This window comes from Pseudonaja textilis, chromosome 2 (genome assembly GCF_049901715.1).
Source record: "Pseudonaja textilis isolate UNSWEBS1 chromosome 2, rPseTex1.2, whole genome shotgun sequence".
NCBI classification, from domain to species: Eukaryota; Metazoa; Chordata; class Lepidosauria; order Squamata; family Elapidae; genus Pseudonaja; species Pseudonaja textilis.
Window position 1 is genome coordinate 238,862,832 of NC_141991.1, and position 15,376 is coordinate 238,878,207.

At 38.1% G+C, this 15,376-nt stretch overlaps 2 protein-coding genes across 2 annotated transcripts; one reads left to right on the top strand and one right to left on the bottom strand.

Moving 5' to 3' along the window:
* Window positions 1–24: 24 nt before the first annotated feature.
* BRIX1 (biogenesis of ribosomes BRX1) lies at window positions 25–9,620 on the bottom strand. Its single transcript, XM_026715650.2, has 10 exons — window positions 9,450–9,620; window positions 7,525–7,636; window positions 7,020–7,063; window positions 6,705–6,775; window positions 6,297–6,346; window positions 6,006–6,079; window positions 5,858–5,908; window positions 5,142–5,243; window positions 3,241–3,369; window positions 25–971 (listed from the first exon to the last, which is right to left on the bottom strand). Exons 1-10 carry the CDS (start codon window positions 9,618–9,620, stop codon window positions 699–701), a joined length of 1,077 nt encoding a protein of 358 aa, XP_026571435.2. The 3' UTR covers window positions 25–698.
* Window positions 9,621–9,659: 39 nt separating this feature from the next.
* On the top strand, window positions 9,660–15,366 carry RAD1 (RAD1 checkpoint DNA exonuclease). Its single transcript, XM_026715673.2, has 6 exons — window positions 9,660–9,764; window positions 10,886–11,151; window positions 11,708–11,816; window positions 12,456–12,714; window positions 13,682–13,780; window positions 14,572–15,366. Exons 2-6 carry the CDS (start codon window positions 10,957–10,959, stop codon window positions 14,753–14,755), a joined length of 846 nt encoding a protein of 281 aa, XP_026571458.1. The 5' UTR covers window positions 9,660–9,764; window positions 10,886–10,956; the 3' UTR covers window positions 14,756–15,366.
* The last annotated feature ends 10 nt before the right edge of the window (window positions 15,367–15,376 follow it).

The following is a 15,376-nucleotide window of genomic DNA, read 5'->3' on the forward strand; positions in this document are numbered from 1 at the left end:
ACACTTAGCCTGTACTTTTTGTCCTTTTCTTTTAATAAGAAAGCAATTGGGGTGCAGTATATTCAAAACTGTAAATGATATGGAATACAAGGAAAACATTCCAGAGACTGAAGAATCTTAGTTGAATACATGTATATATAAAATTTTACCTCCAGCTATTAATAACAAAAATGTTTTCCCTCACTGATAAGAAGTAAACAACCTCTATAATACAGGATTAAAAGTTAGCATGAATCTCCAGGTAGGAATTACTATAGGACAGCTACAGCAAAAAATGCAGAAAACATTAGTTTCATAAACTGTTAGTCTTCCGACTGAGAAGGCATTTCAGTTATTAAACGATTGGAAACTGTGAGTGGGTGATTTCTGTGTTCAGTTGACTTGAGTTTATTTTTCCAAACAGTAGATTAAAAGAGGTTTTGTTTGTTCCAGTGGGCTATTTTTTTCCCCAAAGCAAATCTGAGAGATGTTGCTAGAGCCACTGGCTCTCTCTAACCCTGTTATACCCATCATCAACTTCCTTTTTTAAGTAAAAAAAGCAAGAAAATCCAATTATTTTTGTAAAAATATTTAAAACCAGCCAATAAGTGATTACAGGTGATGCTACAGTAGATAACTTGATTAGAAAAGTAGCATAGTAACTTATTTAGACTCTCGTACTATAAAGTTCAGTTAATCTCCATCTTTTTTTCAAAGTTCTAATTCTGCACTCCACTTCTGCCAAGCTTTCTCTTCCACTTCCTCTGTCGTTGGTGTACTTTCTTCTTTTTCTTTTTCAAACTCATTTTTGGTTCAGGCCTCACCAGTTCGATCTCCATTGGCTTTTCTTCAGCAGGCGTTTCAAAAACTTCGTCGGTGGGATCTTTAGGAATGAGTGCTGGGTCTTCCTTACTCTTCAATTTCTGTAACTGTTTCATGTTTTGTTTTTCTCTAAATTTAGCAACTAGGGCCAGTCTTAATTCCCGACGATGCTGTAATAATAATAAAAGCAAATCAGCATGCATACTGCGAGTCATCAAAAAACTGCATATATATCAAGTTAGACCCCTGGTCTAGCTAGTTCCAGGGTTTTTTTTTATGGCAACTGAAAAAGCTCTGCAGCCCTTCAGATAGTTTTGTGCAACTGAACCAGAATGTTCCAGGGGTAGAATCAGAGCCCCCAATGTGCAAAGAATATCTGCCATCGGTTTCTCCCTCTTACCAGTTTCAGTTTCCAGAAATTTTAATGATTAACTTGCATTGACTGGTATTTCATCGTTTGTCCCGGAATTTAGATAGCTTACATAAGTTGTTTTTCTCCACAGTAATGATCCGGTGAGATAAGAATGAGCTAAGAGATGCATTGGCTGTCTCAAATCTACCCAATGGGTTCCACATTGAGGATAAATTTGAACTTGGATCTCCAGTTCTAATATCTAAAGGGATTGTATTACATCACTTTTGGGCATATTACCTAAAACCATGTAATTATGCAACTTAGTAGTCTTATGCTCTCTGCTATATCAAATAATGAACATGAATGTCCATCAAAGGTCTAGGCATTGAAATTAAATCACAAAGTGCAACAAGATACTAAAGACTGAGCACTGTTCCTAATTAGTAATAGGGGTCAATCTAAATCAGGTGTCGCCAACCTTTTGGACCTCAGGGATCACCAAACGCATAATTTTAAATCCCAGGGGCCACTAACTGGTTCTGTGGGCATGGCCTAATTTGTGGGTATAGCTTGGTAGTCATGTGACTGGCTCGGCATGGCTTGTATGTAAATATTATAAATATTTATATAAATACTGATATTTTTTTTTATAAAAAAAGAGCAAATTTTACCCAAAATCAGGCAAAGCAGGCAGGCAGATTGAGTTGCTCACAGAATCACAGATTCATTCAGAGATCTATCATTCTGCCATTGGCTAATTCTGTCACATAAAATTTGCTTGCAAGCAAACTCACAAAATTAACTCACAATGCACCATGTATGTAAATACTGAATTTTTTATTTAAAAAAGAGCAACTTTTACCCAAAATCAGGCAAAGCAGGCAGGCAGATTGTGTTGCTCACAGAATCATTCAGTGATCTATCTATCTGCCATCGGCTAGTTCAGTCTGTCACATAAAATTTGCTTGTTGTAAGTCTGCACTGAATAATAGAACCTTCAGTCCTAAGGCAGGTTCGGCTGTGCTTAAAAGCAGAGCCGAAGATCTAAAGACTACCTAGAAAGGAAGAAATCCAACTATTTCCTGCTTCCTAGAGAATCTAAATTTCCCGGCACAGCAAAACAGCTGATGGTCGGAAAAAGTAAATATAGCAATTTAGCAGGCAAGTTTGCCAGGTAAGGAGTGAGTGGGCAGGGAGGGTTCCCACGGGCCATGTGGGTGGCGCAGCCTTGTGTTTCTGCGCAGCCTGGATTAATTGCTTTGGGGGGGTGCTCTTGGGGTGAGATTTCTCTGCTGCCCACCAAAAAATTTTCACGGCCCATCGCTGATCTAAACTTATTTTATAATTTTAGTATAGAGCCATCATTTATAGTTTTGCAAATAAACTTGTACAAATGTACACATTTCTAGTCCATGCAAAGCACATTTGCACAAACATTTCTGTGCAGAGTACTCTAAGTGCACAGAATATCAAGTGTTTAAAGAAAAATGTAACAAGATAATCTGACAAGATCAATAATCAACAGAATATTTGTTTCAGGTATCTTGAGCTTGACTCCCAAGTAACTGAGCCAACAGCCAGCAGTTTACAAGACACTACTGAAGTTGATGCAGCAGCTTCCATATATAATATATTTTGGATAATATATAGCATGCAAAGGAATCACCGCCTTTTAAATAAAGACCAAGGAAACTACCTAAGATGAACTATTGGGCAAGTGCAGTAGTCATTAAGAGACAACCCAGCAAAATAGAATATTGGGAAAAATAACAAAATACGGATATTTTTATTAATGGTTTGAGATGGTGCAGTCACAGCCACCAGGGTAACCAGCCACGTTGCAGTAAGTGTGAGACAGAATGACACTTAAGTGTGAAGGCCCAGTTCGAATCCAGCATCAGCCAGGAAAGCTTGCTGGAAGACAACTGAACCAATTACTCTCTCAACCCAACCTTTTTAATACAGCATTTTATGCTGGAGAAGGCAGTTGTCCTCCCTTCTCCTTCAGCATAAACCACTTCAGGTACGTAAGAAAAAAGGCCCGAGTTATCTAACCAATAATGAAAACAAGAATATAGTATTACCATATTTGGAGACTGGTAATGAGGGTTTTCATACAGGGTTTGTCCTCCAAAGCTGCCCTGGAAGATCTTGATAAGGTTCAGGACAAAACGAGGCCCAATTTCAACAAGAGCTCCATCATCCTCTATGATCTGCAACAGAAGCAAAAACAGGAATGTTTTGGCATTTGGAATCAAAGTACTTGGCACCATTTGATCCAATGTGTTAACATTTTATTCTGATTAGAACTTTGAAGCACCGTGTATATGCTTAATGCAGATCAGGGGTGTCAAACTCATATCACGATGGTGTCACATGACATATCTGGACTTTCCCCCCTTCGGGTGTGGCCGTGGCCAGCGAATGGCGCATCCTGGCCACAGGCCAGAAGTTTGACAGCTTTGATGTAGGTGCTTAAATGCCCTTTTTTATCGCCTATTTTTTTTCCAGAACCTTCAACCTCAGTGTACCCAAATCTTCCTAGTTTTATTATACAGGAGTTTAAGGACTTTCATAACCTGAGCACCTGAGCTTTAATCCATCTCTCCTTGACCCAGGGGAAAAAAAAACCCTGAACACTAGGTCAGTGGAAAATTATCACTGGAAGAGAAAGCCATTGCTTGCAGCATGAAATTGAAGTATGATTCAGTGGCTATGTAACCATTATACTGTATATGGTCCACTGTTATACAAATCAGCTTGAGCAAGCTTTAAGTTCAAACTTTGTGTTCTTCCTTTTAACACTGCATCGTCAACAATTAAGTTTGTGTAAATGCACTTTCCCATTATATATTGAGATTTGACAGCATACAAATTTGATAAACAAAATAAATAAATTCCAAGCTCTAGTTAATTACTGTGTCTTTGAAAAAGAAATCATGGAATTCTTATTTAATTTTCATTAAACTTCAATTAAATTTCACAATTTGTCTCTGTACAGAATGACAAACTGAAAAAAAAAAACTTAATTAATCTGAAGGAAAAAAATTCTTCCAGTTCTGTTGGAAAAAATAAGGATCATAAGCGGCTGCATAAAATCGACTCCTACTTGCTGGCTCCCAGTCTTGAGCTACATTTCACCACCAGTTCTACAAAGGCAGGAAGCCGTAGTGAAGGAGTACAACAAAAGTATGAGAAACCTATGTCTTCATGTGCACGCTGATCTTCCTCATCTATCAACTGGAAGGCTTAAATCCAGGAAGCCCTCTCTGGCACTCGCTCAACAGCTATCTAACAACTTTGACATCAACATACAGTGGAAAGTCAAACGGGCTGCTGAACACCCAGAGACAGGCAGTTACGTAGATGACCCTACACAAAAGGTGCCAGATTTTGAATTTCCTTGCCAGCATTGGTCAACCCTGAACAGGATCCGTACCCAACATGGTGTCTGCTGGGACTCATTGTTTAAGTAGGGTCTTCTCTCTACCCATCAGTGTGACTGGTGCTCCTCGACAAAAATATCCATCACAATGTGTCCGAATGCCCATCAAGAGCCCACACTGGCCCAATGTCTGATTTTTTTCAACGTAGACCACTCTGTCCTTGAATGGCGCCTATGTACGCTAAATAAATAAATGTGCAAAAAACAACAACCCGAGAAGTAGGCAAACTGAGAGCTTGCCTAGGATGGTTTTCACAATTGTTACTGTAACACAATGTACCATTGTTACATATATCACTACCAAATTCAGATTCCTGGCTTTGCTGTTGACATCACCTGATCAATTTTAATGAAGGGTTTTAAACATATACATAAATCATCCAAAGCTAATCTAGTGAAGGAAAAAATAACTTGAAAAAAATAACCATTTAATCTCTTCTGGGTTGGAACTCTATGGTCCTGTTCTTTCTCAGAGGACAGGAATTCAGAGGTTCCTGCCGCTATTGTTGACTAGCACCCGTAAGTAAAATGGGAAGTAACCTGATAATTTCGAAACCAGATCCTCTCGTCCATGATGGAGAAGGTGAAAACGTGATCTACAAAAGGCTGACTCCTGGGATGATACTGTGGAGTACTAAAGATCTGGTCAAGAGAAATGAGAGCACTGAATGGTTAATGCAATCATAGTCCCAGATGGGTATCAAAGATCACGCATTCCATTCCAGTCTGGTCAATTTGTTGCTATTAAAATAGTTTGAATAAACAAATTGTTATCACAAAGTCAGGCTATATATATATATATGCATTTGTTTTCATAATATGAAGACTGTCTACTTTCTTTCATATTTGTTGAAGGCAACTTCAACGTGACTTCTGTCCAAGTCATTCTTGATGTCAGAGCATGATGTCAACGTGTTTACATTACGGAGGCACTGAAGAAATGAATTACAACACACTTAGTTCAAATATGTTCACAGAAGTGGAGGTAAAATACGGAAAACAAAAATCTCAGCTGAATTCTTCAGGTCTTACTATTGTATTTCCTTGTGGACAGAGTCTTACAGAGACTAATAGTAATATATAATGTGCCGTTCCTACTGAAGTAGCATGAGATCTTGGCAACCTATACTTACTACAAGCCTAACAAAACTTTGTTCCTTAAACATGTATATAAAATCCCGATCAAAGGATTCCAAATGAAAACGCATCATTACAGATAGAAAATTGCCCCTTAGGAATAATAAATATACACAAACCTGAATAAATAGCTCTTTCAGCAAAGCATAATGTGGTTTCTGGTCAAAAACCTAGGAAATAAACAATAAAGTTTAGGAATAAGGAGAAAAGTACAAGAATTATAGACCATAAAGGAAAGTAGCCCCACAACTACAAGTTTATTCTTACTGGATCAAAAGAAAGAACAGGTCGAGAGCCTCTCAAACAGTTTCCAGTCATCTTCAACTCAGCCAATGTGTGAACTGTAATGATATTAAGAACAATTGAGAATATACTGTCTGCTATGTGGGCAAGAAGTTTAAAAGAACAGAACAGTATAGCAGGTGATCACAGTCTACAAGACTAATTTTTGCAAATGCCTGACATAATTACCACAAGCATATTTTTTGTGGATTGTTTGGAGGCAGTTAAAAAATAATGATTGTATTAGAAGGTATTTCATTAGGTGGCTGTACTTACTGTTCTGGACTAAAAACTTGGCTGATGGTCCATGGGGGACATTTGAAAGCCTAAAAGAATTATGGAAGATGGTTAGAAAAAATATTAGTATTTCTTTGATAATTGCATTTTCTTAGTAATTAGCTTATAGTATGTATTGAATGTATGAAAGAGACAATACTTTTGACAAGAAATGTCTGCAAGTGCCCCAAATTTGCAGTTTTGCCAAGTTTCAAATTGACACTAGAACAGTGATGTTTTGGCTTGTTTTTAGTAGTAGGAACATCCAAACCTCAAGGCAATTATGGCAACTTTACAAACTGTGGACTTCAACTCCCAGAATTCCAGAATTAGCATGGGAGTTAAAGTGCACAGGTTACCATGTCTAGATATCAATAATTGGAATATATAGGCAGAAGTTTTCCTCACCAAATGTAAAGATCTTGTTTCTTTTTGGCTTCAAAAAATATGCACTTATTGCAATTCTTCATTTCACATACCTATATAAAGTAAGAAAAACAATATTCAGACCAAAGGAAAGTATTTCATTGTTTTTATCTAATAACTAGAATAAAACAGGATTTTATGAGTGCAGATGAAGCTCACGTTGTTTTAGATAATCCTCAAATTTGTAATTTATAATATAGCACAGTGGAAAGTTTTAGGCACAGGAAAAGCTAGAATTAAATTCCCGTTCCAGGACAATCAATAACTTGGAAAAGGCAGAAAATTTACATAACTTACCTCATTAATGATAAATAGCTTGTCTTTCCTGTCCATTTTTGTATCTTTAACACAAATAGAAAGCATATTTTAAGCTTATAAACTTCAACAATATAGAATTTATTTTACAGATACTGAAGATTCCCTCAAAAATTAATATTCAGAATAACTGCTTTGGCACATTTAGTTTATAGGTGATGTTTATTTCAACTTTTTCCATGTATTTATTTCTTACTACCTCTGTCTGCAAAAGTGGGACATGTTTTGTATTCATATGTTGTTTAGCATACTGTCTGCTACTTACTTTTATAAGGGCAGGAAAAATCATAAGCTACCTGGCTTTAAGAGGAGGCAAAAATAGGTATAATTATATAACTACTGATTCACTCAGTTTTATTCCAACTCCAATTTCTTTTCAAAAACTAATCATTCCTAGTGTACAGATTTGTGCAGGCTTTCATAAATTGAAATAATAATCGCCTAACTAAAAAGACAGAGAGGTAACACAAGTAGAATCATAAACTACCTGCTTTAGAATGAGGCATTAATGTACGCAAATCCTTCATTAGATGCCTTGTCCTAAAATTTATTCCCCTGGAAGAAAAAATGAGGACCCTCTCTTTGTTCTTCCATTTACCCTGGAAAACAGAAGTATTTAGCATTAGCAAGTTAAGAAGAAACCAAATTAAACCATTTAACCAAAGCAGTAGTTAAATATGCTAATAAATTATTTCATGTAAAAGAAAACAGTGCTAAATGACAAAGTATCTGGCAGAGGCTTCAATATCTCAAACCAATGTCCCCAATATTACAGATTAAAAAAAAACCCCAACAATAATTATGTCCGGTCATGCCCTAACCTTGGCATCTTTATAGGTAGAGTTCATGTTGACTGGAGAATTCTGGGAGTTGAAATCTACTCATCTTAAGGTTGAGAAACACTGCTCTAACCTTAGAAATACTTTTCAAAGCCAAACTCCAAGACTCCTTAAGGAAGCCTCCAATCATATAAAAATTTACAATTGCTACTGAAGGAGGACACTCACCAATCAATCCCTCCACACAGTTTCCCAAGTTATATAGGCAGAACTACTTTGGCCAAAGACACTATCCCAAAAGGTAGGATATAGGAGCATTAAAGCCTTTCATTATACAGGTAGTCCTCGAGTTACGACCACAATTGAACCCAAATTTTATGTTGCTAAGTGAAACATTTGTTAAAGTGAGTTTGCCCCATTTTACGACTTTTCTTGCCAGTTAAGTGAAGCACTGCAAGTTGTTAAGTTAGTAACCTGGTTGTTAAGTGAATCTGGATTCCCCATTGACTTTGATTGTCAGGTCGCAAAAGCTGATCACACGGTCCCAGGATATTGCAACCGTCATAAATATGAACCACTTCAGATGCCAAGCATCTGAATTTTATGTATGGATGGATGGATGGATGGCATTTAGGTTTCTTCTGGTATTTTTCCACATCTTAATAGTTGTGCTTTTAAAGTTATAGTGACGTTTCGGCAGAATCTCAGGCTTGTGTATTGGGTTTTTTCTCAATAGTGGGTGTCAGGCTTTGGCAGTATTGAGAAAAAACCCAATACACAAGCCTGAGGATGGCAGATGAGATTCTGCCCAAACATCACTATAACTTTAAAAGCACAACTATTAAGACGTGGGAAAATACCTGAAACCTAAGTACTATATATATAAATACCCGCAAAAACATAAAACACACACACACACATATATGTATGTATATGTGTTATGTCTCCTCTTGGAGATTCAAACAAACAAACAAAGCAGCCGTTTCACAATCAAATCAAACTGAAGGAAAATAACAAGATAACGACTGGCAGAAACGGTTAGAATTCCCCTTCAAAATTCAAACAAACAGAGATCTCTTTGCAGTAACGTCCTCACTCAAATAGACATTTTGTTTCTGGCAAAAGGCACCAGCTCAGCTGTGTCCTTTTATACCCATTAAGGCAACGTGCTAATTAACTGGCTTGCCCTTCAGATTAACGTTCCCTGGTTCTGACGTCAATCCACGATCTAACAGTCATCAGATTCAAAATTCCTAATAGTACCAATCCTTCCAATCACAACATATATGTATATGTATATGTGTGTATGTATGCATGTATGTATGTATACATGCATACATACATACATGTATATAGTCTGCAACTGTAAATAGCATAGCTGGCTGGAGAATTCTGGGAGTTGAAGTCCACAAGTCTTAAAGTTGCCAAGTTTGAGGACCCCTGTATTAAAATCTTTTGGAGGAGGAAAATGCAGCCCCCCCCCCTTAATACCAGAGGCACTTTGCACATGCTCAGAGCAACCAGCGGCATTACCCGGCCAAGACAGACTCGGCTGGTTCAACCTCAAGAAGAAAAGGGCTCAGAGGCATCCCCACCCTAACCCCTCGAGAAGCCCCCTTCTCGGCATCCACACCTGCGAGACCGGAGGAGGGATGCGGAATTCATCCTGGCCCGCCACGGAGGACGGACCTTTCTCGTCCTCCTCGCTCTCTTTCCTTTCCAAAGCTCCCTTCGCGCGTTTGGTCTTCGGCCCGGCGGCTTCGGTTGCCTTGCCGGCTCCACGCCGCCTCTTGCTCGCCGCCATTTGCCTTCTCCCAGACTGCCTCCCTTTCGACCGCTCTAGGATCCTCGGGAGCGGCTGAAAGAACGATAGAGTTTCCTCGCGAGCGCGCTAGGAATGCTGGGAAAGCCCGCCTGGTTTCCTGTGCCGTAAAGAACTTGGTAGAAGGTACCGTGTGTTTTATTAATTACGTAATAAACTTACTGTTACAACGGGCTTAACCCATATTACCTTTTTTTAAAAAAGAATAGTTTCTTTTATTAAACTTTAAAACTGTCACAATATTTCTTTTTTTTAAAAAGAATGGTTTCTGGTGCTGTATAGAGCAATTATATAACTATGAATATATAACTCTGCATTATGTGAAAACTATGATTTTTAAAAACCGAATTGGTTTTTAAGAAAGAAAAGTTACATAGAGAAGGGGGAAAAACTGTACTGAACAATCTAGAAATCATACTATGTCAACATAGTATGATAGACTTGTGGGGCCAGCGCGTTGTGCAATAAATTCACATGGTGCAATAAGATAGTGTGTTTGTTAGGATTCACTGGGTTAAGGATTTTTCCTTTTTTGTGTTCACTGTGAGTTGTGTTGGGGTGGGATGCACGAAGGGAGACTCAGCCAATCTCACTATACACATGTTGTACTCTGACAAAAAGGTTGGTTTTGATTTTTTTAAAATTTTTGAAATCAGATTAAAACGGAGGAAAAGAAGGAGGTGTCCCTTGTGCATGCATTCTGCTGGATTAAGGAGCAAAAAACAAACTACTATAACTGCAGTACGGGTTTTTGGACTCGCAACTCTTCTAGCCTCCCGTAATTGTTGAACATAAAAATGCAGGCAACTGAGCTCGCCTGGGACTGGAAAAAACCCTTGTCCCTGAATTTGAGAGAGAAACACCTCATATGTCTCATCCCCATTTCAGGCAAAGTGAATAGGATAGGGTGGGATGAGATAGGTTTTTATTTATTAGCCAAGCGTGATTGGACACACAAGGAATTTGTCTTTGGTGCATATGCTCACATTGTACATAAAATATATATATTCATCAAGAATCATAAGATACAACACTTAATGATAGTCATGGGATACTAAATAAGCAATCAAAATCATACAAGGAAATTAAAGGCATTTATTAAGGGGGAGCCAAGTCTGTATGGAGTCTTAGAATACAGTATAATTGCTGCATAAAAAGAATCTTAGGATAATATAGTAGTTGCTTAAAAAGAATTGTGCTGCATGGAGTCATGTTTGTTTCAGCTAACCGTGTTTGGATTTTTACAGGTTCATTCGTTCAGAATTTGCAGATTCTTTCTTTGGCTCTCCAAGGACGGCTTTAAGAGAGCCTTGAAGCCATGCCCTTCTCAACCCAGCCTGAAACAGGCAAAGAGCAGAATGTTCTGGTAGCAACTCTTGATAACGTCAGAAACCTCTCCAATATTTTGAAAGCCATTCATTTCAAAGACCATGCTACTTGTTTCGCTACATCAAATGGACTCAAAGTCACGGTGGAAAATGCAAAGTCTTTGCAAGCCAATGCTTTTATTCAGGTTAGACCACAGGATTTCTTTTCTGTGGACTTTCAAGGAATTTTAGTTCGACTCAAAAAAATTAGGCCAATGTGTGTGACAGCCAATATAAGACTTCCAAAAGAAATGATGTATTCTAATAAATGAAAACAATCCTGCTGTACTTTCTCAGCATATCTTATTTCCAGCAGTGGGAACTCTTTAAGCTACTTTGAGGTGGTTGAGTCATGGAATCTGGTGTAATGTTATCCCAGCACTATTTCTTGATATACATTTAATAATAAATATTATAATTTAAAATAGATTTTGTATTTATGGAAGAGAAGATATTTTGAAAATAAAGAAATGGTTGTTCCAGCCCTGCTGTGCAAAGCAGGGTTTCTACTAGACTTTCTTTAATCATCCCAGCCTTGCCCTTGTGTGTATTATTGCAAATTATCAGTTCCATATGCTGTTTTATAAAACACTTTTCTGCTTGATCTATCTCTTGTTAAACACCATCGGATTGCAGTTTGAAACTAAGAGTGCCATTTTTATATTACTTCGCCTGATAGTTTCTGCAACTGTTAATTTACAGGCCGGAATTTTCCAAGAATTTGTAGTGCGAGAAGAATCTGTGATGTTCAGAATCAATCTGTCTGTACTTTTGGACTGTTTGACCATCTTTGGAACAAATTCTTTGCCAGGTATTGTGTGAGTTTATGTTGTACTGAATGATGCCAACTTACGACTATGTGAAAATTATCCTGAATTGTGAATTGAATTTAAAAATGTCTCATATTTGCCCATATCAATATGCCTAATATCTTCTTCCATAGTTCTACTGATGGATTGATCAGGAAGGAGCGTGGCCATTTTGCAGTGTAGCTCATGCACTTTTATCGCTTTAGGCATGAAACCAACAAGGCTACTTTGGGCTAATTACACTCTCTCAGCTCTAAGAAGCGGGCAGTGGCAAGCCACTTCTGAAAAAAACTTGCCAAGAAAATTGTGGAGATCTAGTCCAAGAAGACTGTGACCATTATGTGGGGCTTCACAGTTGAAGGCAGAAAGGTGCTTCAGAGGACTTATGGTCCACATTTGTACAGCTATTGGCAAGCCCTGAACTGCATATTTTTCCAGGCTCATGCTGCAGTTGTGAAGAGCAGCCACACAATCCTGGCAAAAGATGCAAGTGCTTTCTAGAGTTTTGTTAGAAGCTACATGGGTACCCCTTTCCATTCAAAACCTCTTTTTTTTTGCTTTAAATCTAAACATTGCCCAGCTCTACTGAATAGGCATAGTTAAATTGCAATATTATAATAGGTTTTTTTTTTCCATTTCAGGAACTCAGACAGCCCTTCGGATGTGTTATCAGGGATATGGCTACCCTCTAACCCTCTACCTGGAGGAAGGAGGGGTGGTGACTGCATGTAAAATCAACACTCAGGAACCTGAAGAAATTCTCGATTTTGACTTCTGCAGTACTAATGTTGTAAATAAAATTATCCTGCAGTCAGAGGGACTCCGAGAGGCATTTTCAGAACTAGATATGACCAGTGAAGTGCTGCAGATTACAATGTCTCCAGACAAACCTTATTTCAGGTAGTAGAAATAATTGTCCTAGTCTGATCATCATGGCTCAAAATCGGGTAACTGTGATCCTGAGCACAGTGCAAACATGTGGCATAAAATGAGTAAATGGAAAGTAACGCTAAATGTATTTTTGCATATTTAAAATTCAATCTTGATTATGCTCTAGCACAACAGCCCTTCCCTTATCTAAACGTAAGTCCTATTGAATTCCAGGGCTTCCTCTCCACCCCAGTTATGTATGTGGAAAATTGTAGCTGAAAAGGACCTCTAATTAGCCAGTAGTAAAGCTACAGCTCGAGATTTCGGAGAGCTGCCAAAAGTCAGAGTAGCTCAGCCATGAGTAACCTTTTTGCAGTTGGTCTTGAAGATGTGTATACTTTCGAGGCCTTCAGAGGATGTAGTGCTGAGGTTTATGACATGAGCAGCGGCACCAGGGAGGAACCTGTTTTCCATTTTGGAATGTGATTGAGAGGAACCAGAAATTTAACATTCTTCCTTTAGTGATAAAGGGAAAGCACTACAAACATGTTATAATGGCAGAAGAACTAGTGGGAAACAGAAATAACTAAGGTTGATGAAATTGTATGCTGGCATGGTTCAGGAGCAAGAATCCTTGAACATTTGAAAACTCTTCTTGCTACTTAAAAGGGAAAAATTAGCTTTTATACTGCTTGCTAATTTTTTAATGGACATAATGCATGTCACATGACTGTAAGACTGAAGTTCATTTTGCTCCTTAAATCCTACTAATCCCAAAATGAAAATGAGGTCAGCAGTAGTCAGCCATTGTCTTCCTTTCTCTTAGATGAAAATATTTAATATTTTCCAGACTTCGATGCCAGGCATAATTTTTCAGTAATTTATAGTGTTAATGACACATTCTAAATTAGGTTTGCTCAGTTTTGTCATATACTGTGTTTACATATGCGATATTGCTATTTTTGTTATTCAGTCTGGTACATCTTTTCTTCTTAAGATTATCTACTTTTGGGAATGCTGGAAGCACTCACCTGGATTACCCCAAAGATTCTGATCTTATTGAAGCCTTTCATTGTAATGAAACACAAACAAACAGGTGAGCTACACCAATGCATTTACCTTCAAAGCATCACAGTGACCACTTGTATCATGCAACTCTTACTATTTATCCTAGACTGCATATCCCCGGCCAGAAAGGTGATCAATATTGTTTAATTGGAATTTTTGTTGCAGAATTGGCAATGTTTTGAATGCCATACATGTCATCCTGCACAGTCAAAAAAAAATTTTTAAACCCCAAATCAGAAATGATATTGAGAAATCTAGCAAGGATGTCCAGTACTGTGAGATTTTGGATATTTTTGAAAAGAGAAATGGAATATATGCACCTCAGGATTGATCTGTGGCGTCCTTGGTGCTTTCTGAACATATCATTACCCAACTAGGATAATGTGTGAGTGATGTGGGATTTGCTGTTTATATATTCCCTGTTTATATACAGTAGCTTGTCCAGCCAGTTTTGTTTGGGAGTGTGGTTTTCTGTGGGAGTTTGATTACATTCCTCACACTGGCTGGGGAATTCTGGGAGTTGAAGTCCAAACATCTACGAGTTGCTGAGTTTGAGAAACACTGTTTTACAGGGAAGCCACAAAACCAGATAGGTGTGTCTTTCCAGGGTAAAGTTGTGGTGAATGTGCTAATCATATCAGGCTCATTTTAAATGCTGAGCAAATTGGACTGAAAGCAAAGCATGAGAAGAAAGGATGGCATTCCACTTTTCCCACCTAGTAATGCTGTTTGTGTAGGATTGCGGGTTTTTGAACTCAGACAGTGGCAGCTGCTTATACCTATGTTATACCTGACGTTATGTTTTTCCTTTTTTTACAGATACAAGATATCATTACTCAAGCCATCAATTAAAGCACTAGCTCTGTCTTGCAAAGTATCCATTCGGACAGACAACCGAGGTTTTCTTTCGTTGCAATATATGATAAGGAACGAAGATGGAGAGATATGCTTTGTGGAATATTACTGTTGTCCCGATGAGGACGTGGCAGAAGCAGAACTGTAGCTATCATGAAAATGTCACTGAATTAATGCCCGAGAAAACTGTTTAGTTCAAGGCAATCTGGGAAAGAAACAGAACAAGAGAACAGAACAATTGAAAGGCCAGAGATCAGAACATTCCTGAGCCATTTAGTGAACCACACCTGATTTCCTTAAAACTAGGGTGATGGAAAAATTCAGATGGAGACAATACGCTTTGAAGAAGCTGCTGCGAATACCTCTGGAGGAATGTGTGTAATACGCCAGCTCAGGTTCTAGAATGAGAATACACTATTTTTTTTCCCCCGGCAAAGGTTTTGCTTGGCGTCCAAAAGGAGGGCAGGGTAAAGCCAAAGGTATTTTTATTTCAGTTATCTGAAAGTAAAAAATTACAAGGGACATGTGTGGCAGTGAGGCTTACATACCCAATGTACAAGCTAGAAATTGAGCCTCTGAAACAGAGCTGAAAGAGATACTGGTTGTATGTCAAAATGAGTCACTCACTGAATTCCTGGCGGAAGATTTAGCAAAACTGGGTTGTATCACATGCTTTATCTTTGAATCTAGAAAGTAACCCAAATTCTGAATGGATATATTTCTCTTTTTATATACTGCATAATATATTTTCAGAAATAATTTTAAATGT

Bases quoted from the DNA above. Each gene is read 5' to 3' on its own strand.
- BRIX1 (XM_026715650.2), bottom strand. From the start codon at position 9,620: ATGGCGGCGAGCAAGAGGCGGCGTGGAGCCGGCAAGGCAACCGAAGCC. The intron at 7,064-7,524 runs GTAGTTTATGAT...TTTGTGTTAAAG, and splicing joins AATGCCTCATTCTAAAGCAG to ATACAAAAATGGACAGGAAA. The intron at 3,370-5,141 runs GTTACTTCCCAT...CTTCTGTTGCAG, and splicing joins TCTGGTTTCGAAATTATCAG to ATCATAGAGGATGATGGAGC.
- RAD1 (XM_026715673.2), top strand. From the start codon at position 10,957: ATGCCCTTCTCAACCCAGCCTGAAACAGGCAAAGAGCAGAATGTTCTG. The intron at 11,152-11,707 runs GTTAGACCACAG...GTTAATTTACAG, and splicing joins AAGCCAATGCTTTTATTCAG to GCCGGAATTTTCCAAGAATT. The intron at 12,715-13,681 runs GTAGTAGAAATA...TTTCTTCTTAAG, and splicing joins CCAGACAAACCTTATTTCAG to ATTATCTACTTTTGGGAATG.